At 44.5% G+C, this 27,954-nt stretch overlaps 1 protein-coding gene and 1 non-coding gene across 3 annotated transcripts; one reads left to right on the top strand and one right to left on the bottom strand.

The window, feature by feature from the left end:
- Positions 1–11,722: 11,722 nt before the first annotated feature.
- Positions 11,723–11,855, bottom strand: LOC116662857. Its single transcript, XR_004318946.1, has one exon. It is a non-coding gene; the product is annotated as a small nucleolar RNA SNORA42/SNORA80 family (small nucleolar RNA).
- A 2,168-nt stretch (positions 11,856–14,023) lies between these two features.
- On the top strand, positions 14,024–26,025 carry LOC102515026 (zinc finger protein 622). 2 transcript variants are annotated; one of them, XM_032470313.1, is made up of 6 exons: positions 14,024–14,654; positions 15,403–15,663; positions 15,894–16,056; positions 18,825–18,934; positions 24,481–24,624; positions 25,745–26,025. In XM_032470313.1, the coding sequence occupies exons 1-6, from the start codon at positions 14,039–14,041 to the stop codon at positions 25,870–25,872; spliced, it is 1,422 nt and encodes a 473-aa protein (XP_032326204.1). In that variant the 5' UTR covers positions 14,024–14,038; the 3' UTR covers positions 25,873–26,025. The 2 variants fall into 2 exon arrangements, with proteins under 2 accessions (XP_032326204.1, XP_032326195.1); XM_032470304.1 differs by having other exon boundaries at positions 18,822–18,934.
- Positions 26,026–27,954: the final 1,929 nt, after the last annotated feature.

The raw sequence follows: 27,954 nt of genomic DNA, 5'->3' as shown, positions 1-27,954 counted from the left end.
ATTTATAAATGAAGTCATCTTACTTCTTTCCCTTCCAGCTTGTGTGGAAAAGTACAGTGTGAAGCAGAAAGAAGAGACTGCACGACCTGTAGTCCCACCGTCCAAGACACCACTATGGACATGTGAGCATATTTGATCACAATAATTCTCTATGACTTTTTAAATATAATTGTGAGTCCTATTTTTTCCACTTAGCACTATAATAAAATAATTCTATACGTTATTATTACTTCCTCTTCCTTATAAGAGGTCCTATTATCATCATGATGAGAGATAAAGCCCTTTCTAGGTCCCCAAAGCAGGGAAGCAATAGAGCTTGGATTCTAATCCTGGTCTACCCACCTCTAAAGCCACTTTGCATTCAGTCAAACCACCTTAAAGATAGTTATTCCTTTTGATCTAGTAAATCACTTTTTGGAAATCTATATAGAATATATAATGTACAAAATGAGCCTGGGAAATCTTGAAATGCAGTAAAGCCAGAAACTATCAACAACTAAATAGATCATGTCCAAAGGAAGCCAATTTGACAGAGATCTCATTAGCCAAAATGGCACAGTATGACTATCAAAAAGAATAATAATTACACTCAATATATTACGTATATAAGAATTTATGAGTTAAATAATACTGATTTTTTTAAACTTACTAGTTGCCATTGGTGGTTTTAAGAACACCAACTCATTACTCTAAAAATTGATAGATACATCAAAAGAATAAAGAATTTGTCCTGCCCTTCCTATACAATCTCTATTTCAGGGAGGCCAAAAAATTGACAAGGATATATTATTCTTTACAGAATTATGCCTAACTAATGCAGAAGGAATGACACTAAGAAAATGCTATCTCCCTCCTTAATGAAGCACTGGATCTAAGTGATGGTTGTGAGTGAATCCTGAAATTATAGGTGAAATGTTCTTAAGAAACTTGCAGAACCTTCTGACATCACTGGAACGATTAGTGACGTTTCTGAATGTAGGACAACCAGACTTCATAAGCTCTTCTTTTTATTGAAATACAGTTGATTTACAATAGTGGATAGTTTCAGGTGTACAACATAGTGATTCAATACTTCCCTGTGCTGTAAAATATATCCTTGTTTCTTACCCATTTTATGTATAGTAGTTGCATCTTTTAATCCCCTATCCCTGTATTTCTCCTCCCCACTGGTAACTACTATTTCGTTCTCTGTATCTGTGAGTCTGTTTCTGTTTTGTTGTATACATTCATTTGTTTTGTTTTTCAGACTCCATATATGAGGGATAACACCGAGTATGTCTCTTTCTCTGTCTGACATATCTCACTAAAAATCTCTAGATCTATCCATATGTTGCAAATGGCAGAATTTTATTCTTTTTATGGCTGAGTAATATTCCATTATATATATATATATATGCCCATTGTTGATATATTTCATTATCCACTCATCTCTTCATGGGTACTTCCCATGGGTTGGTTCCATATCTTGGGTTGGTTCCATATCTCAGCTACTGTAAATAATGTGGCCATGAGCATTGGGGTGCATGTATCTTTTCAAATTAGTGTTTTTTCTGCCCAGGAGTGGAGTGGTTGGGTCATATTATAGTTCTATTTTTAGTGTTTTGAGAACCTCCATACTGTTTTCCATAGTGTCTGTATCAATTTACATCCCCACCAGCAGTGTATAAGGGTTCCATTTTCTCCATATCCTTGTCAACATTTGGTATTTGTAGACTTTTTAATGCTAAACCATTCTGACAGGCATGAGGTGGTATCTCACTGTGGTTTTGATTTGCATTTCTCTAATAATTATTGATGTTGAGCATCTTTTCATTTGCTTGTTTTTCATTTGTACATCTTCTTTGGAAAAAATGTCTATTTAGGTCTTCTCATCTTTTGGTTGGGTTCTTTGTCTTGTTTCATTTTGATATTGAGTTGTATGAGCTGTTTATAGATTTTGGATGTTTTTCCCTTCTTGGTCATATTATTAGCAAATATTTTCTCTTATTCAGTAGGTTGTCTTTTTGATTTGTCAATGCTTTCTTTTGCTGTGCAAAAGCTTTTAAGTTCAATTAGGTTCCATTTGTTTATTTGTGCTATTATTTCTTTCCCTTATGAGACAGATCTAAAAAAAATATTGCTACAATTAATATCAAAGAGTGTTCTGCCTATGATCTCTTCTTGGAGTTTGATGGTTTCAGGTCTTACATTTAGGTCTTTAAACAATTATGAGTTTATTTTTACATACAGTATAAGGGAACGTTCTAAATCATTCTTTTATGTGTAGCTGTGCAGTTTTCCCAGCATTACTTGTTGAAGAGACTGCCTTTCCTCCATTGTCTTGCCTCCCTTGTCATGGATTAATTGGCCATAGCTGCATGGGTTTACTTCTGGGTCCTCTGTTCTGTTCCATTGATCAATGTGTCTGTTTTTGTGCCAGTACCATGCTGTTTTGAGTAAAGTTGTAGAATACAAGATTAATATACAAAACTCTGTTGCTTTTCTGTACACTAATAATAAACTATCAAAAAGAAAAAGCAAGAATATAATCCTGATTAAAATCACAGCAGAAAGAATAAAATACCTAAGAATAAACTTAACCAAGGAAGTAAAAGACCTATACTCTGTGGAGTACAAAACATTGATGAAGGAATTCGAAAATGATACAAAGAAATAGAAAGATATACTGTGTTCTTGCCCTGGAAGAATTAATATTGTGAAAAAGTCCATACTACCCAAAACAAAGTTCATATTTAATGCAATCCATATCAAAATGCCATTGATATTTTTCACAAAATAAGGACAAGTTCCCAAATTTATATGGAACCACACACACACACACACACACACACACACACACACACACACACACACACACACACACACACAAACCCCACGTTGCCAAAGCAATCTTGAGGAAAAAGAACAAAGCTACAGGTATCACACTCCCTGACTTTAGACTACACTACGAAGCTGATAGACACCGTAAGCTCTTGATATGATTTCACAGAAAGTACACATCAGAGGAAATGCTATGACCCAGGAAACATGAACTTTAATCGAATCAAGTCCCATTCAACTACCAGTTTATAGGAAATACAGAGGACAGAGCTACAAGTTAAAAATCGCAGAAAAATCACAATCATGCTATTCTAGACTATGGATACAGTTCTGTAGAGGATGAATAGTCTGACTTCTCCAACAAATTCAGTAGTATGAGGGGGAGGGGAAACCATGTAGACTAAAATAGTTAAAAGAAGTAGTAACCATGCAGTTTATGAAATCGATTGGTTGTTATTATCTGAAAAGACCAACTGTAAAAGACAACTTTGAGATAACTGGGGACTTTTGAACATGGATTATGTGTTAGACTATTTAAGATATTGCTATTTGGGGGATATAATAATACTCGGGTATTTTTTTCCTTAAGTCTTACTGCTTAAACACATATAAAGTATTTTATGAAGAAAATGACACAAGGTCTGTTATTTCTTCAAATATTCCAGGAAAAAAGTGTGTGTGTGTGTGTGTGTGTGTGTGTGTGTGTGTGTTGGGGGAGGGGAACAGGGAGGAGGAGGCAGAGGGGGAAATAAAAAAGATTTACAAAATGTTGGAAATTATTGAAGCTGAGCAATGTGTACAGGAAGGTTTACTGTACTATTCCCTTTACTTTGCATCCATTTAGAAAATTCCATAATAAAAAAATTTCACACTAAAAATGATGTTTATGACATCAAAACATATAAAAATGAAATTCCATACATGCCAAGGACTAGAAAGGCATGGAATAAATATTTTTTAAAAAAGCCTCTCATAAAATCCTGCTCCACATGCTATCTGTTGGTTTCTGATCTATATTTCAAATGGATTCACTACAAATGTTATTAGTTTTAAAATTGATAATTGACAAAATGTTTAAAAATTTTGATCACCTATGTTCTTTTGGGACCTAATGCCACCAAGTTTATCAAAAAGAGCACCGAAACTCTCAGCTTAAGAAAGAAATTCAGTGACTTAAAGATCTACCAAGGCTCAGTGAACGACTTTCTCTTTGCAAAGAAATAATTCAGAGACAGAAAGAGAAGTTAAATTTGCAGATTAGTTACCTGTGATCCTCTTTAAAGAAGTGAAGGTGATGACCAGATTTTTTTCCCCTATGATCTGATGCTGTAGATCACAAACTGACAAAATTAATTGCGAGTAGAGGGAGGAAAAAGACACTGCTAAGGGCCCTTCTCTTCCAGGGGTTCAGGCTGACGGCATTCAGCATTAAACATAAGTCCATTCACCACCTGTCCGCTTATTCTATATAATGACACATGGATTCTAATTTTTAGGAAACTTCCTACATTAAAAAAAATTACTTGAGAAACATCCATCCCAACAATGGATTGGAACTTGATTAAAAAGTAAATAATTGAAGCGCCAGAAGCTCACAGAAGGAAAGACGCTGTGTGGAGATGCCTTCCCATCCAAACAAAGCCTCTGTGTTCAGCAAAATGTCTCTGCTGAATGAAACTACTAAATATTTTAATTTTCAATTGGTAAGGGAAATTGTTAATTCTTACTCCCTGCTCTGTTTTTAGCCCAGAATTACAACAACTGGGAAAAGGTGTCTGTCAGGTGCCTAAACCAGAGCCAGGTCTCAGGTTCCTGGGAAGCCGCTTCTGACACAGAAGGTCCCAGGCAGGGCATTTTGGGGAGCACTCACAGAGACATCCCAGTGAGGGCTGAGGGGGCGGAGGTGAGCTGGGACGCGGTCACAGGAGAAGCCTCAGGGGATACCCAGGGAGGCTGGCCGTGGAAATGGCCCTTCAGAGTTTTCCTGATGGGGCCCAGGGCGCTGCCCTGGGTTCCCGCAGAGCCCCGTGTCCGGATGCCATTGCAAACCGGCTGCAGCCCTGAATGAGGCCGCTGCCTCCGGCCGAGGGCCATTCCTGAGTGGGGCTCCCTGATGAGCGCCTCGCAGAAGTCAGAGCCAGCTCTCCTGACCGCGTGGGCAGTGCAGGCTTTGGTCCTGAAGGGGAGACGCCTGGACCCGCTACGGTCACCCCTGGGGCCTTCCAAGTCCCAGGCCTTCATCCAGGAGTTTCACCCCATCTGAGCAGAGCTGCACGTGACTCTGAATGCTCTGTTTCCGGGGAAACTCACACAGGGAAGGTTACTGAGATCAGCTCCAGCCCCTGTCACCTCAGCTGGTCTCCCTGTGTCCCTCCTCTACTGGCCTCCCTAGACCCCCCGCACCCTCAGACAGCACTCCGGCTGCTCAGGGTGGCATACCTGGGCGGGGAGGGGGGTGACCCAGACTCTCATCCCCAAGGGCGCTGAGCCCTAGGTCACCTTGAGGACATGGCTGAGGTGGTAAATGGCCAAATTCAACCCACAGCTACTGCTCTTGCTCACCTCCCATCAAAGTTCGGCAAGGGGGTACCAGGGAACAGCCTAGTGAGTCACCCGGGTGGATGGGGCTGTGGCCAGGCAGCAGCTGTAGCTTCAAGTTCAGGAATTCTTGCCGGGTCCCCTGAGAGAAGCACCCCCTCTCTGAAAAGCAGGGCCCAAGAGACCCAGTGTGCAGTGACAGGGAACACAGTTCTCCAAGCAGCTCACTGAGAGGAATGGTGAGAGGGCCGGGCCTCCTTCCAATCCTTGTTTCATGGACCAGTCGGTTACACCTGTTGGGGGCCCAGTGCTACGTAACCTGCAGAGGTGCAATGCCACCCATCCTCCCAGGGAGTCATCCCCAGGCTGTCGCCTTCGCTGTTCTCAAAAGGCTCTGTATTAGGCAGACACCTTCCGGGCGGTGTGTGGCTCGGTGTGGGTAGGACCCAGCTGCTATAGAATGGGATTCCTGGTCCACAGTCACATTACGTAGGATCCATCACCGGTTTATCAAATAAACATAAACTCACGGACGGCAGTGCTGGCTGAGTCCCCTTAGGCACGAAAGGCAAAGGCATTTCTTGACTGTGTGTCAGTTCTGGTCTCCATCCATCACTGCCACTTCCAGACTGAAAGGGACCCCAGGCAATCAAGTTGCTGACAAGTAACTGGTTGGTCTCCTCAGGGGAGGAAGCCGCACTGGGGCCTCAGCGTGGATCCGGCTGCTGGCCGGCTGGGTGTTCAGCAGGGGTGACAGATCCACGAGGTCTGCCCTCAGTTATCAGACCCCTGGCTTTAAAGGGGGCAGAGTGGAGAATTCAATGGGACTTGGGGGAATGGTCCACTACCCTTGCAGTGTTGAGTGTGTTAGGGTGGCGGATGTCTCTGTCTTTCCCCCAGACGTGACACTGATTTTTGTCTACTCTCTCAACCATGGAGGGACAGGTTCAGGTCCTCCATGTGGCCTTCTCCTCTACAGAAGCTCACCCTAAAACCAACGAGCTAATGAGGGGGATTCTGGCAGCTACTAAGGACATCCATTTCTGGATACACTCAGAGACTGAACAGATGATCACCAGGTGGATTCACGGAGCCAAAAAACCCACCGTGAACGAGCCTGGGCCCGGATGTCTCATCACCTACCCTCCATAAGACCCCACTTTAGCAGAGAATCATGACGAAACACAAAAATCTCTGAGTGTCAGTGGAGACTGCCCTGCCCGAGAGTCCCTGAGATACCTGGGAAAGCCAGGGAAATGGCCACACGTCCCTTTGGGTGAAGACGGGAAATTATTCCCACATGCCCCCGCTTTGGTCTAACAGGATCCTTCCTCAAACCAGCCTTTCCCTCAGGCAGCAGGTTTGGGGCTGAAGGACTGGCTCAGGGCTGGAAATTGGCTGTGATTTTCTGTGGGGGGTTGGTAGCAGTATCTTTGTTATCACCCTGCACCTGCCCTTAACCACGCCAGGTTCCAGCGCTCATGTCTGTGGCTCTCTGTGAGTGAGGGCCCCCTGCCACTCATTATAATCGCATCCTCTTTGTTTCTGATATTTAAGTTCTGCCACCCGGCCTCTACCCATCTGGGATCTTCTCATCCTCTTTGTTTTCAGGGAGCCCAGTTCTATAACAGCATATCCTGCAGCGTCAGCCCTGCCTGCAGAGCCCAGCCCTGCTGAGATGCTCTGAAAGGTGATGCCCCTCTCACCCCCTCATTCCTTACAGCTCTGGGAAATGGTGTGTCCTCTGGTGCCCCTGTGACTCACAGTGAACTGGTGGATTTCCCAGGCATACAGAGTGTACCCCTTCTAGCGTGCCTGCTTCTCTGAGCCTTTGATCTCTTTGTCCAGGCTTTGCCAAGGCATTGCTCACATATCTCCTCCACTGGGTGTGGTCATGGCTTTTCTAAGCTTCCAAGAGCCAACCAAGAGATTCTTAAATCCTGGGCCTGGATGTCTCATCACCTATTCACAAGAGTTCTCTCTCATGAATAATCTCTCCATTATCCATCCTCCAAAACTCCATCCTCCTTTATCCAGGTCCTTCAAAATTCAATATCATAAACATTCTTCCACTCCTACTGAGTATTTATTGGCTAGGTCTTTCATCTTCTTGGGTGTAAATTTCTTTTTCTCCCTTATCAGGACCAGTACTTCTCCTGCTGGGTTTTATTATGACTTGACTCTAGCTCAGAAACTTTCCATGTAAAGAGGCAGTAGTAAACATTTTAGGCTGTGTTGCAGCAGTTCAAGTCTCTCACTGGGGCATGAAAGCAGCTGCAGACAATATGGAACTGAATGTTCATAGCTATGTTTCAATAAAACTTTATTTACAGAAAGGAGACTATAGGTTAGACTTGACCCATAGGCTGTCGTTGCTGATCTGCTTTCTAGTTACTCGTCTAGTGCCCTTGGATGGAGTTAGTGGTGGATCCTGGGTTGGGAGAATTCTGTCCTATGGTGATGATGGAGAGGCTTCTGCAACACCTTCAAGGAAGGGGGCAGCACTAGCCTTTCATAGGAAGAAGTGTAAGAACCTATTGTTTAAGGTCTCAGTCCCATAAGACTCTGAAGATTCGACTTAAGATGTGAATCCCAAGCCTTCTGTTGGACTGCCTGTATTTCAGAGGTTCCCATGACCGTCTCCTCAGTTTTGATTAATTTGCTAGAGCAGCTCAGAGAATTTGTAAACTAGTTTACTTACTAGATTACTGGTTTATTACAAAAGATATTAAAGGATGTAAATGAACAGGCCAGATGAAGAGATATATAGGGTGAGGTCAGGAAGGTCCCAAACAGGAGATTCTGTCCCCTGGAGTTCTGGTTGTGATACCTTCTCAGCTAAGCTACCAAGGGGCTTTCCAAAAGTCAGCTTATGGACCTAACAAAAGATGCCTTTCTCATTCCCCTCACTTAAAACATTCCAAGGATTTTATGAGCTCTGTGCCAGGAATGGGACAAAGACCAAATATCTATTGGTACAAATCACAATATCACACTATCCTTTATATTATTCTACTGGTTCTACATTCAGACACCCTTGTCTTCAGGAGACTTTCATGACTCATTAAGGATGGTAAGAAATTACACAATTAACTAATAGAATAAAAATGGGGTAAACTGGAATACAATGGAATACAAACAAAGAGGCAATAGGTATTAAGAATAGACTATGTCAGCAATTAGGGAGATGAGAAAAGTTTTCATTAAGGAGTTGTCATTTCAGATGGATTCTGAAGGAGGGGGAACATTTGTTACTGAGTGCAAACTTGTACTATTTGCCACATGATAGGCCAGTAAATCAGGAAATGAGTTGTTGGGGCAAGGAATAGAAATTTTACTTGGAAACCCAGCAGACCGAGAAGATGGTAGACTGGTGTGTCAAAGAACCCTCCTGTCTATGTTTGGATGTTGGGTTCTTTCATAGAGCAGAAGGGGAAGGGATGGTGAGGAGGTCAAGGAAAAAAGGAGATAAGTTGTTGCAAATATTTCCTAGTTCCAGAATCCGGACTCCAGAGGGGATGTGTTAATTTCTTCCTTCCTGCAGCCATTCATCGTGGTCTGGCTAAGGATGTTTCCTGTGAGCTTAAACAAAGTATTTTAGCTTAAGGCTCAGGCATGGGAGGGAGATGGGCCATTATGTATATTTTAAGCTATAGGCAACATCCCTTCACTGATTAACTCGTAGCAACAGCGATGGAATACAAAGGTTAAAGTAAAAGAAACAGATCTAACGTGAAGTCAGATTTGCTCTTCCCTATTGCATATTGAGGACTCATCTGCAAGTGAAAAAAGCTGGGTGGAGCTGATAGAAGAGATACTGTGGACAGAGGAGAAGAAGGGACATATTTAGGAAGAGTACAAGTCTGGTTTGTGTGAGGCAGAAGGTACAGGTAGAGATGGGAAAAGAAGACTGGGAAAAGAAGACCAGAAAGTATTCAGGTGTCTTTGGGTAAATAATTAAGTTCTAGAGTTTGCTGTTCATTTGTCAGTTGGTAGCCAATAGGGACCCTGAGACTATTTCAGTTTTGATGGGCACGAGGAGCAGCCGTGGGCTGTGAGTAGGTGCAGCAGCAGTGCCTGCAGGGGACTGGAGAGATGCCAGAAAGGAGCAGATCTGCAGCCAGTAGCTTCTTGGTAAGTAGAAGCCGGTTGACCGAGAGTCCTTGCATCTCCAACACGTTTGCCTTATGCCCGGTTGCATAGCGTTACCCTGGGGTTTTACTCTATTAGGTTATAAGTGAGGCTACTGTAACAGAAATGCCACAACACAGTGGCTTCTGTTTATTTTACGTAACAGTCCAGCCAGCTCGGGGTGGTGGGGCAGCTCTACTCTGTGATGTCATTTAGGGACTCTGGCTCCTTTCATGCCATCACTCTACCATTCTCTAAAATGTCGTCCTCACCTCCATGAGTGAGAGTGGTAACACCTCACCTCTAGCTGCTGAGAAGAAAAAGAGGCAGAGTCTAAAAATGCAGCTTGTCTCCTGGCTGATCTCTGGGAACCCTGCCTCCCATGCCTGAGCATTAAGCTAAAATACCTTTGTTTAAGCTCACAGGAAATATCCTGACCCAGCCCACCTGCATGGGGCGTGGCATCTCCAAGGAGGAAATGGTCTGTGCTTAGATTACATCCGTGCCTTGGCTCATATCCATTGGCTCTAATTTAGTCATGTAAATCACTGCACAAGAGGCTGGGAACTATAGTTAGCCAGGGAGTCCGTGTGAACAGGAAAGAAAGGACAGATCTACAGAACAACTGTCTGCCATACAAATGATCATAAATTATTCTAACATTCAAATGTTTATACTGTTAATAAGCTACTCAAATCTTCCTAATCTCCATCAATTTTAGTGTCATAAATAATTAATGTGCCAATTGCATATTTGTCTAAATTAAATGACATGTATTCTTCAAAGAACTTATAAATGTCATAGCACTGCCAGCAATTCTTTTGCAAAATGTCTGTACACTGAGTTGGCAACACAGCTCTTACCTGGCTGCCTGTGTATGAATTATTGTGAATTCCAAATTAATAATGTCCATTAGGATCTTAACAGAGTTTAGAAATAACTCAGAGGAAAAGCTAAACAATTAAAAATTCATAAATAACCAAAATTGGCTGGGGGCAAAATTTGTCCACATTCTAGGTAAGAAAAGGTGATATTTTTGTTTATGCATGTAATATTTTTTGTGAGTATAATGTAAGTAACATTAATGTAAACATTATATTCCATGTATTTCTAGATTTAGAACAAGATTTTTTCACTGCTGCTGCAGATTTAGTGGAAATAAATAAACGTTTACAGCCCCACTGAGTGTGTTCCTTAGGATGGGATACTGCTGGAAATACTGCATGAATGTGTTAGTGATCATTTTAATTTCACTCTTCACAATGTATTGTTGACATAAGGCTTTTACACATGAAGAAGCCTAGACCAGAATTCTCCAGCTTCCTTCTGTCTCTTTTCAAAAGTTACTGAACATCCCTAAATCTATTTCATCATCTGTAAAGTAGGAATGCTACCAAACAGTGGAGAAACAAAAGATATTGCATGAGAGCATTTTACATTCAGTAAACACAGTTTTACAGTCTGCTAAGCAGAAAGACTCCACTGAGCCTGTGTCTAGTCTGCAGATTGGCTGTGCAACCAATCAGCAGAGTCGCCTGGGGATTTGGTAACTTGCACAGAGAGGGAATGATATTATGTTCTCTCACTTTTGACCCCAGTCTTGATGTCTCAATCAAAGACAGACCAATCAACTTGTGAGGGCCAGTCTGATCCTCAGGAGGAGAGATGCCACACGAGCCATGGTCAGGCAGCTGCAGCAGCCAGAGCTAACGTGGTGCTGATGCAGAACCTTTAACAGGAGTACTTTGGTATCCGCTGTCAAGTTTAGACCACTAACTGTCTTAAAGACAATAGCTGTGAGGAAGTATTGATGAGAATTGAGTTACAATTTTGGATTTAATAAAAGAAATGTAATTTGGGATTCATTTGGATTAATTTTTGACTTAACAAAAAGGAAATGCAAATAAAAATTTGGAGAACGAAAAGCACTATGTCAACAATATATTGTAAATAGTGAAATTAAAATGGTCAGGTGTAACTTGTTTTGAACGTGGTGCATGTGCCAGGCTTACTCTGGGTCCCACCCTCATTTCTCCATGGGAGCCACAGTGTGCTAAAAACTGGCAGCAACCACTCCAGGAAGATGTACAAATACTGGGCAGTTCCTAAAGTTACAATGAAATCAAGTTCAAATCCTACCCTTGTGATTTTTTTTCTCTTGTTTTGTTTCTTTTTTTCCTTTTTCTTTCTTCTTTTTTCCCCTTCTTTCTTTTTCTTTTTGTATTTTTTTCCCCACTGTGCAACCTGCTTCAGTGCCTGCAGCCTATGGGCAGAGGCCAGACAATGGTTCAGGGCCACAGTTGCTCTGGCATGGGACACTAGGAGAGGCCCAGGGGAACAGGCCTGCCATAAATCCAAACCCACGCATGTCACCCTTGCAATTTTAACTCACATATACATATGCCAGTTCAAACAAGCTCTGTTAAGGGACCCCAAACTCTTTCATTTCATGGATAATTTTCAGCACCTACCATGTGGAAGGCACTGCCACAGAGCTAAGGAAATGACACTAACTAAACAAACGTGTCTAGTAGAGGACAGAGATTGTTAGTGAAGTGTCATCTGAGCTATGATTGCAAGGATACTGGGGGGGACCGATCTCTGGGTTCAACTCCAGTAGCCCTAAGACAAATCAAAATACTTTGGCTTTTAGATGCTCAACTACCCAGAAATTGTGTCTGTTTCTTTTTACTAAATTTTCAACACAAAGGTAATTTGTAAATTCAATAATTTAATTTCCTTTTTTAAATATACATTTGAAGCTATATTTAAGTGAGTGCAGTAGCATTAAAAAAGCAAAAATTCAAAAACAAAATCTGTAACTTCTTGTCCTGCCTCTTTGTTCTCTCAGCCTTAGCTGGTTCTCTGCCGGAGAGTCGCTGAGCAGCCAGGTGTCCAGGCGGATGCCAGCCCATTGGTCAGGCACTGGCCAAATGATTTCCTGACTGTCGTGAGAGATGAACTCTCAGGAACATTTAGGTATAATTTATGTATTCATTAACTCTATCCACTCTTGAATCACTGAGCAAGACTGTTTATATCAGTCACCAAATCTAGCACTGGATTTGCATATCCTACAAATGATTCCAGACCTATTAAAGGAAACACTAAGTGCATGGCTTTTATCTAGTATTTATCATGTATTTATACAGGAGGCCACTGTCTATAACAAAGTCTTGCCAATACGTCAGCTTAATGGGAAAAGATTTTGTACCAGAGAGTAAAAGCTGAAATGGTTATTAAACTGTGGTTTCCTTTCTAGAACAACATAGACTTGTTACAAATTGGCAACAATAGGCTAGGCTACTACTCAGTATAATGGGACCATAAGACAACAGAAATGCAGATTTAAATTTCTGTTCTCTATGCATAGTGAGCAGTATTTTAGGATTTGATTAAACTCTTTGGCAAATATAATTTTAACAAAAATTAATGAAAACTTTGAATGATTCTATTATTATTTCAATGATTCAAACGAATGAATATTTCTTATTTTTAAGTAATTTTGAAATATATTTTCATTAGGATAATAAAAAAATAAAACGAGTTGTGTTCAAGCAATGGAACAGCAGTGGGTATGAATGAATGAAAAACTCCATGTTTGTATGTGAACCTCAGGATTATAATATTGAGAGGAAAGAAATCACAGAAGACTATATACAGTATTTCAGGTATATAAAGCTCAAAATCACACTAAGCTAACAGTTAATCAAGGAAATGATAAAAAAAAAAGATTCAAGTGAGGGTTAACTCAGATGGGGATATGTAGGGAATGTGACTTGAAAAGGCAACTGGGAGCTTCTTGGGTATTGGTCATGTTCTATTTCTTAATTTACAGGATGGATAGAAGAGAATCGACGTATTATTGTTCTTAAAGCTGCACATTAACTATACACATACACAATATGGTCTTTATTTAATAATTCATTGATACTCAACTGTATAATCCATATTTTACTTACTGAATAACATTGTTACATGAGTATATATCACTTCACATCCTATAGTCGAAATACAAATGTTATTAGTTTTTATTTCATTTTTCTTTTTTTTCACAGTCTGGTGAGGACCGTCTCCGTGGTCCCAGACTTCTTACTGTATCCTTTCCCGGGTCTCTTTAACAAGGGCACTAATACTATAATGAGGGCTCTGCCCTCACAGCCTAATCACCTCCCACAGGTGCCACTCAACGCCCACTTCAGGATCGCACCCATCTTGGTTGACTCAATCAGCACCCACCTGGGCCCCAGCCAATCAACATCCACCTCGTACAGCTCCACTCACCATCCACACAGGCCATCCAATCAACACCCACCTAGGCGGGGCCAGGAGTCCCATGCTTTCCTGGGCCTCTCTGTGGTAGGGGCGTGGCTACAGGTCAGGAGGCGGGACTTCCTGACCAGCCCTATATAAATTCCATAGCGTCCGGGCCTCAGTACGCAGTCTTCGAGGGCGCTGAGGCCAGTTATGGTGTGAGTGCGTTGTGGGGTCGGGTTGTTGGTCCCAAGTCTTCTTTCTGCCTTTGTTGCCTTTAAGTTCCCACCTGGCGATGGCGACGGCGACCTACACCTGCAACACCTGCCGCGTGGCGCTGTACGGCACGGAGGCGCAGCGGGCCCACTACAAGACGGACTGGCACCGCTACAACCTGAGGCGCAAAGTGGCCGGCATGGCCCCGGTCAGCGCCGAGGGCTTCCAGGAGCGGGTGCGGGCGCAGCGGGCCCTGGCGGAGCCGGAGAGCAAGGGAGCGGCCACCTACTGCATCGTCTGCAGTAAGAAGTTTGCCTCCTTCAAGGCCTACGAAAACCATCTCAAGTCCCGGGGGCATGTGGAGCTGGAGAAGAAGGCGGCGAGTCAGAAAGTGGAGATAAAGAATGAAAAGAACTTGGAGAAAGGGCTGGGCGTTGACAGTGTGGACAAGGATGCGGTGAACGCGGCCATCCAGCAGGCCATCAAGGCCCAGACGTCCATGTCACCCAAGAAGGCGCCCCTTGTGCCCGAGGCGGAGTCCCCGAGTCCCGTGGCCGTGGCTGCTGGAGGACGTGGGACTCAGCAGCGAGCCCCTGCCGAGAAACCTCCCCGGCTGCAGTGGTTTGAACAGCAGGCGAAGAAGCTGGCGAAGCAGCAGAGGGAGGAGGAGAGTGAAGAGGACCTGGATGGAGATGGTGAGGGGTTGTCTGGGGGGCGGGTTTTCTAGATTTTTCATCCGGTTGGAGGGGGAAGGTGTCAGCTAGGGGAAGGTGTCAGCTAAGGGAAGGTGATGAGTGAGGGTGGTTTCGATGCTTTCTGAAGTGACTGGTGTAGCCAGGGTGTGTCCAGGATCCCCACAGGTAATTTTGTTTGTTTACTTAACTGGTGTAGATTCAGAAACTGAAACTTTGCCTTGGCTGTGGGTGGGGGGCAGGGGACGTACCGGGTTGGGGGAGTGGTGGCAATAGGTGCTTAATAAGTAATTTATAGAATGAATGGATGCCTTTTCTGATTTGAAGGAGGAGGCTTTTAACGTATGCATTGGAGGACAGGTTACCCATACACCATCAGCTGTAAAAGCTCTATTTCTATTGGATTTCTAGTTATGAATGCTTTGCGCTTTAACTGAAAAAACAATGAACTGAAAGGCTCAGAATCAGCTAGTTAACCTGAAATGTGAGCCTGGAGCCGACAACCTAGCCACCTTGATTTTCTGAGCTATGTTTCTTCCTTTCTTCCTGTACTGCATCCCACATCCCATAAAACCCTGATTGCATGTGTTCACATATGCACAGGAAAGCAGCACATGTCTCCTTCAAGGGGTTTAAACTGCACTGGAGAAAGACTGAGGTATTTCTTAGCTGTGCAGACTGGTCTGTGGTAAATTAATAACTAAGTCTGGGATCTTCAACTAACTCTGTTTTTCAAATCTCTGGCTGGAAGACTGGGAAGATCTTGATTCTGATGAGGAATTGGAGTGTGAGGATGCTGAAGCCATGGACGAGGAGGAGGAGCAGGATGCAGAGGAGGAAGAGGCTGGAGTGAGCGCCCCAGTTGGCGCCATCCCCGTGACGGACTGCTTATTTTGTCCCCATCATTCAAGCTCCCTCATGAAGAATGTGGCTCATATGACCAAAGTCCACAGCTTCTTTATTCCTGACATAGAATATCTTTCAGATCTTAAGGGACTGATTAAATATTTGGGTAAGTGTAATAGTTTTTCTTTTTTAAATGAATGAGCACAGTATTGGGGAGGCAGATCTTAAGAGAACGTGAGTTTTGTGTTTCTCATCCATCTTGGATTGAATGATCTGCTCATTTTGTGAGAATCCAAAACTTGATGCATATTTTTTGAACTGTGGGGATAGATGGTGAGATGTAAGCTGGCTGCAAAAAGCTGCTTTCATCTTTTTCTCCTCAACTTACTTTTCCAGGAGAGAAAGTTGGTGTCGGGAAGATTTGCTTGTGGTGCAACGAGAAAGGGAAATCCTTCTACTCCACGGAAGCTGTGCAGGCTCACATGAATGACAGGAGTCACTGTAAGCTCTTCACAGATGGAGACGCTCTTTTGGAATTTGCAGACTTCTATGATTTTAGGTAAGTCTGTGATTTGTAACGTTGGGGGCGGTGAGTTCATCACGTTCGCTCTGAAGTGGTGTAGATACGCCCAGGCCTGACCTTTGTCTGGCTCTGTCCAGTGCAGGATTCTTAGTACCTCTGAGAACACTTGCATAGGAGGGGGTTATTTCCTGCCATGTTGTAGATGCGAAACTGAGTGTCACAGAGTTAAACACACATACCTGATAAAGAGAAGATGTCAGGGCCAAACTGAAGTTTGTCTGGTTTGAAAACTTACTTTTGTGGTTTCAATGGTCAGAAGTTCAGCTTTGCCAGTGACCTCATGAACAGAGGCCTGGAAATGAGGTTTCACATTTTGGTTTCCCTGAGAGTCCTTGAATCACAAGCTGTCTCCTAAGGGAGTCTGGATGGGTGGCGGCTTTCTAAGTCCCACATCATGCCACACATTCGTGCTAGGCACTGCGGAACATCTGGTTCCTAGTGTCCAGATGCCTATGACCTAGCACAGGTGTGCTGTGCAAGCCGGTGTGTGTAATGACCATGCCAGGTGTGCAGAGCCCACCTGATATGGGTGTTCAGAAAAGTTCTAGTCTTATAAATTGTCCTTTTGCCTTTTCCTCCAGATTTCTCATTTCTCACTTGTAGTGAGGGAGAGTTTTTCATTGTAGTCTCTTTGGTGGCTGTGTAGTGTATATCCATTGTGGTTTTAATTTGCATTTCCCTGATGTGCACTAGTGTAGTTGAGAACCTTTTTATATATTAACTGGCTACTTGGACGTCTCTTCTGAAGTATCTGTCCAAGGCTTTTATCTGTTCCTGTTGGCTTATCTGCATCACTGTTCACACTTCAGTGTGCATTTCTCCAGTTCTTTTCTATGTGACTTTGTGAACAGTTCTAGAAGAATCTCTGCATTTCCAGAATTACAGTGTTCAATATGGTAATTCCTAGATATAGTTCATGTTGCTCTTTTGGTTAATTAGCTAAATTAAAAATGTAAAAATTTACCTCTTTAGTCACACTACCTTCATTTCCAGCCCTGTAGGTAGAAGCACATGTGAGTGGTATCATATTGGGCACACAGACTGGAAATCTGTGGTGTCAGAAAGCTCTACAGGATGTCGCTGTTCTAGAACTTGTTGTTGCAGTGGTTAAACTTCCAAGAGCCGCATCTCCACCTCTACGTTCTCCTCTTCCTCTCTGTTTGCCGACCCTCATAGAGAGAGTAAATCCTTAGGGGAAAGAATTCTGTGGTGGGTCATTTGCTCATTAGGGGAAAGAATTCTGTGGTGGGTCATTTGCTCACCGGTTTTCAGAACAATGTTAGGTTCACAGCAAAACTGAGCAGAAGGTACAGGGATTTCCCATAGTTCCCCCTCACCCACACATGCACAGCCTCCCTCATTAGCAACATCCTGCACCAGTGTGACATTTGTCGCAATAGGTGAACCTGCATTGACCCATCAATTAACTCTCCAAGTCCGTAGTTCAGAGTTCACTGTCGGTGTGGTCCGTTCTATGAGTCTGGACAAATGCACATATAATGACATGTATCTGCCTTTGGAATATCACACAGAGTAGTTTCAGAGACCTGAAAGTCCTCTGTGTTTTGCCGGATCATCACGCTCCTCCACCCCTGGCAGACAGTGCTATCTCATGCCTCCGTATCTTTGCCGTTTCCAGAAAGTTGTATGATTAGAGTCATACAGTAGATGCTTCTTCAGCCTGGCTTCTTCACTTAGCAATATGCTTTTAAGTTTCCTCCGTGTGTTTTCATGGCCTGCTAGCTCATTTCTTTTTGAAATAATCCAAAAATATTTCCTTGTCTGGATGCACCATAGTTTATTTATTTATCAGTTCATCTGTTGAAGGACATCTTGGTTGCTTCCAAGTTTTAGGAATTTGGGTAAATCCTCTGTGAACATCCATGACAGAAGTTCTTGACTCCTTAGGGTAAACATCAAGCAGCGTGATTGCTGGGTCTATACGGTGAGATTGTCTTTAGTTTTGCAAGAAACTGCCAAACTGTTCCAAGTGGCTTTACCCTTTTGCATTCCCGCTGTCACTGAATGAGAGTCCCTGTGGCTCCACGTCCTCACCAGCATTTGGTGTTGTCCGTGTTCTGGACTTTGGCCATTCAGATACATGTGTAGTGGTTTCTCACTGCTTTAATTTGCGTCTTTCTGGTGACACATGCTGTGGAACACCTCTTTACAGGCTTGTTTGCCATCTGTATATCTTATTGAGGGGTCTGTTAAGGTTTTTAATCGAATTGTTTATTTTCTTACTGTTGAGTTTTAAGAGTTTTGTATTTTGAATAATACTCCTTTATCAGATGTGTCTTCTGCAAATATTTTCTCCAAGTCTGCATCTTATAGTTTAGTTCTCTTGGCACTGGTTTTCACAAGGCAGAAGTTTTTAATTTAAGTGAAGTTCAGCTTATCCATTCTTTCTTTCATGAACTGTGCTTTTGGTGCGTTACCTAAAAAGTCATCACCAAACCCTAAGTCATCTAGAATTTGCCCTATGTTATCTTCTAGGAGTTTTTATAGTTATGCATTTTACATTTAAGTCGGTGATCCATTTTGCGTTCATAGGTAACTTTCATATTTTACTACAGAGTAAATGCTAAGAAGTCATTTTCTCACCAAAAGTTTTCAATTGCAGTCCCTGCAAAACTGTTAACCCCCCTCACCTCAACCCCTTTGGCAATCTAGTAGGTTTGCCAAATTTTAGTTAAATTTGAGATCTTGTTCTGTGTATTAATGCCATTCCACTGCTCCAGAAGTAGCTACCCAGATCACAAGGAGGGGGAGGACCCTGATGAGACTGAGGACTTGCCCTCAGGAAAGACCTTGGAATATGATGCTGAAACCATGGAGCTGAGTCTCCCTTCCGGTAAGTGCGTTTATCTTAAATACCACTGAGATTGGAGAGGCGTGTTCCCATCACTTCCCTTCCACACTGGGGAGAGAACCTATGACTCGCAGTGTGTGCTGGTGTCTCCCGGATGAGGCCGACCCTGAAGGTCACCACTAGCTGTGTGTAGCCTGTTTTGTTTACATTGGATCCATATTCTTCTCACTTCCGTTCTCTCTCAATGCTTTGATCGGTCATTTCTTTTCTTTTCAATGCATAAAACTTTTCTTTTCTGTTCCTTATCAAGTTTTCTTGGCCCTATCCAGGTTTTTCTTGTTAAACTAGACCTTCCTCTTATCCTTTGAACCAACTCCTGTTTTGATGTGTTGCTCAGACTTGCACGTGGTAGTCTGGCCTGGGTGTATCTGATTGACAGCACCCAGGTTTCCTGTCTGTGTTCTGGGTATAGAGGGAGGCTGGAGTTTGAATCTGCCTTCTCCTTTGGGGAACAGGATTCATAATGGTGGGATTTTATCCCAGGTATGAAAAGAAGGAGGAAGGCCATGACTTTGAGAAGCAAGCACTACTGTTTGCTGTGTTATGCTTAGCTGATTGGAATAGGAGCAGCTATGGAAGACACATTTGGAAAGGAAAAGGAATTGGATGATAAGACAATAAGATATTAATCATTCCTGGTATTTAGTGAGCAATTAGTGTGTTCAGGTAGATGTATTATTTTATGTTTAAAACAAGCCATTGAGTTAAATTCTGTTATCCTTATTTGACATATGAACCAGCTAAAGCTTACACAGGATGAGTAATTTACCCAAGGTCATGGACCTCCTCAGTGAAGCCCTTTTCCCACTTCCTTTCAAAGCCTGGGAGATTTGCAGTAATGGTGGGGGCAGGAGCAGCCATGCTGTCAGTGGAGACGTCTGCCGTGAAGAAGTCACCCTGAGGTGCTGCTGTCCACATGGAATACCAGCTTAGGTACAGACGGCCCTGTATAGTGCAGCAGAATATTGTAGCCTGTATGATACACAGTAGCTAAACAAGCTTAAATATATCACAGAGGACTTAGTCACGTTTTCGTCTGGTGAAATTTAGCAATGCAGAACCTCAGAAAGAAGTTTGATAATTTCTTTTAAGACTGTTTAGTCCCGGGTTTCATCAGCTTCACTATAGAATAAGATCGCAGGAGACCTTGAGAAAGTGAAGGAGATGGACCCTGCCCTGTAAAGCAGCTCTGGCAGGCAGCAAGATCACTATGACCATGGGCTGCATTTCGCAGCCACTTTTCCATGTTTGATTACAAAAATCTGCTCAACAATGAGCATGTCCTATTTATGAAATACAGTCTATTGGAGAGAAATTTTCATCTAGACTTAAAATTTCTGAAACTTCAAGGCCGTTAGCTCTCCAGAAAACACACATTTTCCCAGAGTGATTGAGTTTTCTAGGTTTGCCAAGGCCCCAAGCTGAGTGTCTTCTCAGGACCCTCTCTCCCTCCCCCACAGCCAGATGGTGACTAATTGGAATTCCTAAATGGCTTCTGAATATTTTTTTTCTTTTTTTTTTCCCCTTATCCATTTGTCTGTGTCACCACGAAAGCCTCCCATCTGGCCATCTCCAGTCTGGTTTCCGCTTGACCACGAGAGCAGCCTTTCTGAAAACAAACACCAGTCTATTTTCTTTTCCTTCTGAGATTCCCAGGGGGAGCGCTTCTGCCGCTGCTGGTCCCCCAGGTGTCTGGTGTTCCTCCCTCAGCCACCCATGTGCAGTTTCCCTCCCCTGGGCCTTGGCTTGTGTGCTGCCTCTGCCCTCCTCCTCCTCTGAAGCTCACGGCGGGCTTACCCATCTGGCAGCCTTTGTGGTCTCCTCTGCTCCTGCGACACTTGCACATCTGTCGTGACCTGGCTGTCACTTCTTTGAAGCTGTCGGCTGGCTTGCCTGTCTCCCCCGTTACTGTGAGGACAAAGCTGGCTTCTTTCATCTCAGCACAGCGTCTCAGACACACAGGAGCCACATAAATGTCTGTTAACTGAGCGACTGAAAGGTTGGAGGCGACTTTTCAAAGGAAAGCAAGGTTGATTCCCCAGGGCTGCCACACGACAGGACAGGCAGGGCAGAAGGGGCCCCCCTGAGTGACAGTGTGCCCTCAGGGGCTGAGAATCATATTGGCCTGCCGTCCCGGGCAGCAGATCGCTCTGCCTTTTCCTCATACAGTCAAAGAAGAAAGTGGCGTGGCATTAACCTGGAAGCCCAGTGAATTGCCTTGCTCACAGCCGCAGGTCCACGTCCCAAGGCGTGCTAGTGGGTGATGACCTCAGGACAGCGCTTGGGGGAGACATGGAAGTAGTGAGAATACTGGGGAATATTGTACTTTTAGACAGACAGACTCTGGCAAGATGTAACCAACAGCCTGACACTGCCTTACCCCAGGCTTCAGAACTATGCTGTGCACATTTTTTTCTGAGTGTGTGCATATTCTCCTGGGGGAAAGGCCATAGTGCCGTAAAGTCACCAGTGTGGCCACACGGATTCATCTGACTGTGTGGGTGAGTGCATTTTTTTTTTTTCTGGGGAAAGGCCAGAGTTTCTGAAAAGCATCTGTGACCTGGAGAAGATTAAGAGCCAAGAAGGATACCTGCAAATATATCAATCGTTCACTGCCTTCCTGCGTCTTCACAGATGACCGACTACTGAGACCTTATAATAGAATTCGTTTAAACAGCAAAAAAAGCATAGCTTGAAACTACCAATGTTGTGAAATTTCTTCACAACAGTTACATATACTTTTACCATCTGCTTTTAAAAACCAGGCATCCTTAACTCAGTCTTGATTCTGAGACATGACGGTTTATCGTCCATTGGTTTGCTCCTGTGTCTCGATACTGGTTTGAGGGTTTTGTAACGAACCAAGAAAATGGGAACTCTCTATATAAACACATATAGTGATATTACAGTACTGTATTCAGTCACCTGGGTGTGTCTGAACAAATTCACCATTCAGAAACGTCTTGGATTATGCTCAATTATGTGGGTTAGCGTGGATGTTAACATGAAGCTAATTTGAGAAGGATTCTAATGTGGAGAGTTTAGTGATATTTAATCAACGACATTTAGTAGAGTAGGCATTCAACTGGTTTTCAAAAGCAACTGGTGTTTGTGATTGCTTAAATCTAGTAACTTCAGGTCCCATATGTGATCCCAGAGGCAGTGACACAGAGCATCCGGTAGAGGGCGCCGTGAGCATTCCTTTCAAAGACTCTGGTCCAGCTGGGTTCTTCCCTTTGCTCTTCAGTTCTGCAGAGCAAATTGGTGTGAAGATACATCCAGTTAGTTGCTAACCGGCCAGAAGAATCTGTTGCTGGATCTGTGAGAGATATATAATTAATCTTCTTAGGAGAATTACATTTAGAGATGTTTTCTTTCTCACTGTCTAATGTCATCGAGTGTCAGGCTATTTGTTAAGTAGAAGTGGACAGTCTTATAAGCAGTTATTACTGTAGTGAAAGACAGATGGACAGGTTATGGCTTCATCACAGCTCAGACATAACCCAGCTGTCATCCATTGACAGGCACACTGTGCTCTGGAACGAGTTTTTCTTGATGAGGGGCTTCAAGGTGAGCTGTTCTTAGCACGTTCTACTTGGTGCTTAATGTCGGGGGCTCACTGTCGTTGCCACAGGACAGGAGTAGCTGTAAACACTGAATGTGTACATTTCTCCTCCCAGGTGTCAGAAACCGTAGTGTTGACTAATGAAACCTTTTCAGGCATATTTTAAAAGCCAACTTTCAATAATGTGTATTTCTAAATGCTGCTTATGAATGTAAATAAATCAATTTAAGGACTAATGACCAGCAATATCACTGAATGATTCTGAGGCAATCAGTGTAAACCTGGAGCATCCTGACCTACATTAGAAATAGGAAGTCATAGTCAGGAGTTCTGGGCTTTGCTGCTGGAGCCGCCATTTACACGTGAGTCCTCACCCACCAGTGGAATCTCACTTACCTCTTGTGATCTAGGAGCTTTGTTGACCCTTATGGTGTCAGGGCAGTGTGGTCCAGGAAAACATCTTTTCATCCATATCAGTATCCAAAGGCCAATCATCTTTGAATTGAAAATTTCTTTTTGTCAAGTCTTGCGTCTGAACACAAAAGAATCAACTAAAAGGAACTACTTTTGCGTATCTGTGTAGCAAGCAGACTGTGTCTCAGGTGGCTTGCCAGGAATAGGGACTTAAAACGAGATAACCTGACAGCATTTTGTCGTGTAACTTAAAAATCTAGATCCTACTTCAATAAAAAAAAAATCTAGATTCTAAAAGCAAGTATAGCTATCTACAATACTTACAGTATGCTAGTCATGGCCTTTCTACCAAAAAGACTATGAAAGAAATGATTCTATATATGTAAGCATGCAACTTCCATAGAAGCTGTACACGTGGTTCTACCTGGCCATATTTCCTTTCTTCATTTTCAGTGGCAGTAACTGTTCCGTACCTGGTGTATGTTCTGTTGTAAGTTTCTACGTGTTTCTGTCTGTCTGGGCGTGTGTTTGATTGCTTATGTCCTAATACACATTCTTGGGAAAGCATAGCCTGTGTTTAGTAAGCTCTCAGGTGATGCTAATGCCAGTGGCCCTGGACCACTTTTTGAGAGCCACTCCTCTGCTGGAGCCTGGAGTTAGTCATCACTGAAGCCTGCATCCTTCACTTTCATCTGCTGTGAGGCTAAGATCCACGGGTCAGCACACTTTTCTGTAAAAGAGCAGTTAGTCCAGAGAACTCACTTCTGAAAGCATGAATGACCAGCAAGGTTGTAGCAGATCCTTGTCAATAAGTAAAAAGCTGTAGAGAGAATCAAGCTTAGCCATCTTTCCCAGATATGGTTCCTTAGGTGCCTTCCCTCATTTAGGAGCAGTAGGGCAGGGGTTCTCGGCCTCAGCACTGTGGACATTTCGGGCAGATAACCCTTTGCTGTGGAGGCTGTCCTGTGCGTGGTATGATTTTAGCCACGTCCCTGGCCTCTGCCCACTCGGTGCCGGGAGCCTCCCTCCAGTCATTGCCACATGTCCCCTGGGGATAAGATCGCCCCTGTTTGAGAACCACTGCACTGGAGACTGTAAGCCAAGGAAAAGTGGATTGGTTCCCCTTCTGGACCCAGACTGTGGCTGGTAGACCTAAACATCAGGGCCGTTCTGTGTGCTTAATCTTTTTTCTATTAAGACGTTGAGATTCCTTACCCCTAGGGCCCGGTTGCAGGTGTTAGTAGGGGCGGCTTGTGCACTTCTGGGGAGGCTCTTTTATAAAATAAATCAGTACAGACGCTGAGTTTTTCACTTGACAGTGGCTTGCCGTGGTCCCTTTTCTTAAATCTCTCTGCTCTTTGGTTTTTTTTCTTTCATTGTTTAACATGCGGCCTCATCTTTCCTCAGTGGGTAGAGCACTGTTTCTTCCGACACATGCACTTTCCAGCTGGATAAATGTGAAAAGTCTGACTGGGAAAGCCCTAGCTTCATAGCTCTGCCTTGAGAGAGTGCCAGCTCGGTGCTTCAACGTTGCTGTTTTGAAAAACAGGTGCCAGAGTGGGTCATCGCTCCCTGATGAGATACTACAAACAGCGGTTTGGCTTGTCCAGAGCCGTGGCCGTTGCTAAGAACCAGAAGGCGGTGGGCCGGGTCCTGCAGCAGTACAGAGCCCTGGGCTGGACCGGGAGCACAGGTGCGGCGTCGCGGGGACAGCCACGGAGCAGCCCGGGGACTTGCAGTTCCTCAGCGGGCCTGGGTGAAGGGGTGTTTACTGACCTTGTCCCTAAGGATCCTCCCCAGGGGACGCTTACCTTGGCTCTGGGGGCGTCTGTGACCACTTGAGGCGTTTATGGCAATAAGCCCCCAGCTCCATGACGGAAACAACTTCTTATTCGTGGCACAGCAACTTTCTAAAACCTGCGTGTGCACCACTGACTTTCAGGAGGTCACTGTTATGAACATAATTGTCTAATAATCAGAAAAGGTTGAAGTTCTCCTGGAGGTTATACAGAGGAATTAAATAGTATCTTTGTGGCAATAGTTTGGGTTGTGGAGTCAAACATGACTTACCTGATATCTTGTAGGTTCTTATACGAGTTCGAGTGATGTAAATAATCGAAGTCTCTTGTTTCCTCTGCTTCCTCCTGAGTAGTGATGCTAGTGGGACCTACCTTGCAGGGCTGTGCAGGCCGACTGTCCTAAAGTGCAAATGACACCGCACATGCACGTGATTGAAGCCGTCAGTCCTTTTGTAGTTTTCCCACGGAAAACTTAGAGTCAGAGGAGTAGAGCAGGCCACTGAAATTGTTAAACTTTGAAGCATCATCAGTATAAAATTATTTAAATCTATTCTGATGTGTCTGCTGAGTGAAGCTGGTTCTCCTTGATCTTCAAGGAGAACGTCAGACCACTGAAGACAGTGGCGGGAGAGCAGGGAGCTGCCTGCTGACGGCCGGGAAGCTCTGACACTGAAATCACTGTCGCTGCCGCTGTGTCTGTATACACGTGGTTTCACTAGGGCTCCCTGTGAGCTGTGAGCTCGCTGACTTCATCTTGCTCTTACAGACTTTTTGATATGATGACAACTAAAGAGGCTCATCCCGGAGAAGGTGTATACAGAGAGCTCAGGGGTGCAGTTCTGAGGTGCACATAGCCCCCCAAGGCCCACTGGATAGGGACCCCAGATAGTATCTCTTCTGTAACTCTAGGAACCCAGTTACTGCAGACTAGCTCTGATTCTCTGCAGAATTGGGTTTTCTGTGACCACAAGTCACAAACCTTGGCCCCATTTCTTACCTCCCTTCCACCTCCAGGAGCAGCGCTCATGCGCCAGCGGGACATGCAGTACGTCCAGAGGATGAAGGCAAAGTGGATGCTGAAGACAGGGATGCAGAACAACGCCATCAGGCAGAAGCACTTCAGGCCGCAGGTGCTGTTCTGAGTCGCCGGGGCTCGAGTCCTCGTCTGCCTCATGCGCACACGGCCTCCCCGCCCGAGGACCCCGGAAGCCGGGTTAGACGGTGGGCCCCTTTGCTGCTGTTCTCCCTGTACTTCATCTGCTCGTCCCCGTAATAAAGGGCAGAATCCCCTGGGCGCTCCCGTGTCATTTTTGAACAGGGCAGAAAGGTCCTGTTCTGACAGAGTGAGTGCTGTGTGTGCTGGGACGGGCCTGCCCTGCTCCCGAGAGCTGCTGCGTTGCCTCGGCTGGAGCTGATTTCGGGCTGTCAGGACAGGATGGAGGACTCGAAGCTTCTGGAGGAGCCAAGTGGGATGTCCCTCACTGGGGTGCATCGTGGCCCCCGAGGTGGTGACCGTCTCCGGGCACTGTCAGTAAATGCAGGCAACGCGAAAGAGCGCGTCCGGGCCCTGCTGCGAAGGGCCTTCGTTCCTCAGTGTGGGCGCACGGAGGTGACGGTGCTGTGCGCTCACGGTCAGTTCCCAGTGCTGCCCTCAGGGCAGGAAGAAAACGTGTAAAATGTGCGGATGGTGTCACGGTTCAGTCTGTGAAGAGACTCTCCATTTACGTGGTTTAGGGGAGGCCGGGGTGCACTGGGAATGAAGGCAAACGTGAGGGTCTAACCCACTGGGCTAGCTTTCTGCCTGGGGAAACGTGGCTTGGTTTTTATAATCTATAGAATGCGGTGTTTTTTACCTCCCAGGTCAGTAAGAAATCGGCCAAGGACCCGTCACTCACTCAGCCCCCGGCATGAAGTCGGTGCCTCCGGGCCTCCCTCGGGGGGCAGGTGCCCCACTGAGGAGGGGATGCTCTGGGCAGCGCAGTGGTCTTTCTGAGGAGTGTTTGAGGATGCCGGGAGATGGTGCCTGTCCTTACCCTGTGTTCACCAGCCCTCGTTTGCTAGAGACGTGTCTTTTTCTGTAAATTTTGGATGCAAAATTGAATTAATCATGTCTCCTCTGTACACAGGCTCGCTGTCCGACAGTGGACGGCTCCCTGCTCCTGATTTTGCTCCTTCATCCTGTTTTCTGGCGTCCGAGTCACACAAGTACCCACCCTCTTGTGTCTGACTGTCTTTAAGTCTATACCCCAGGAAATGATACACTGTGTGTCATGAGGTATATTATAAATTTATACTTCACTGAATGTACAGAATACTATGCTATAACTCTTGTCAGTTTTATTTTTCATTGAGTATTTTTTCACTCAGCTGGATCTGCCTAGTTCATTGCTTCTGACTGCTAGGGGGGCCGTCGACGGTGCGGGTCCCCACAGGGCGCTTACCTCTCCCCGCAGCCGACGCTCCCTCCTCTGACCCCCTTTCCCACACCAGCCCAGCACTTTTAGTGTGTCTTGTTTGTACATATATACTCTTTTAATTCTGAGGTCTTTTTACCTGTAGGTGGCAGAGAGGACAGTAGGTTTGCTGATTTACAAAAACCTGCCTCCGTTTATTTATTGTCTACTTCTTCCCAGGCTTCTAGAGACACCTCTTTGTTCTCAGTTAAGTTTGTGACGCAATCCTCTATGTCACCTCTATCCACATCACCACTTTAGAAAATTCAGTTTACTTGCCTTTCTGGAGTAAAATTCTCTTTGGGAGAGAAGGCCAAAAAAGAAGAGATTTAAACAATTCCTCCTGTGTCGAATAAACAAAACAAGAAACATGACAAATGAGCTTGTTTGGGGGAGGACTTCTTTGTGGTTCAGGAGAGTGTGGGAATGCTGACACTGGGTCCCGCTGTCATTCTCTCCTTTGGTGTGTGTCTGTTTTCTGTCTCCGGGTGTGCTGCTCCCCACGCTCTGCCCTCTGCAGTGGGAATTCCTGGGATTTCCTGGCCTGTTCCCACACAGTTACTTGCTGTCAGCCCTCCCCCCTTTTTGGTCCTTTCAGGGGTACATGTCCTTTTCCTGGTGTCTCATGCTGATCACACTGGAGAAGGGGCAGAACCTGCCAAACAGCCAACCAGCTTAGAGCGGAGGGAAAGCTGCCCCATCCTTACCGTCGCACTTGGTCATTTTGAATTGCACGACTTACAGGAGATTGTCAACGCGGTGCTTTTCTTC

Source organism: Camelus ferus, chromosome 3 (assembly GCF_009834535.1).
Source record: "Camelus ferus isolate YT-003-E chromosome 3, BCGSAC_Cfer_1.0, whole genome shotgun sequence".
Classification (NCBI taxonomy): domain Eukaryota; kingdom Metazoa; phylum Chordata; class Mammalia; order Artiodactyla; family Camelidae; genus Camelus; species Camelus ferus.
Note: the sequence above shows the minus strand (reverse complement) of the source record. Positions and strands in the feature narration are given on the sequence as shown.

Coding starts and splice junctions, on each gene's coding strand:
- LOC102515026 (XM_032470304.1), top strand. CDS start 14,039: ATGGCGACGGCGACCTACACCTGCAACACCTGCCGCGTGGCGCTGTAC. Junction 14,655..15,402: donor AGAGGACCTGGATGGAGATG/GTGAGGGGTTGT, acceptor TCTGGCTGGAAG/ACTGGGAAGATCTTGATTCT. Junction 15,664..15,893: donor GGGACTGATTAAATATTTGG/GTAAGTGTAATA, acceptor TTACTTTTCCAG/GAGAGAAAGTTGGTGTCGGG.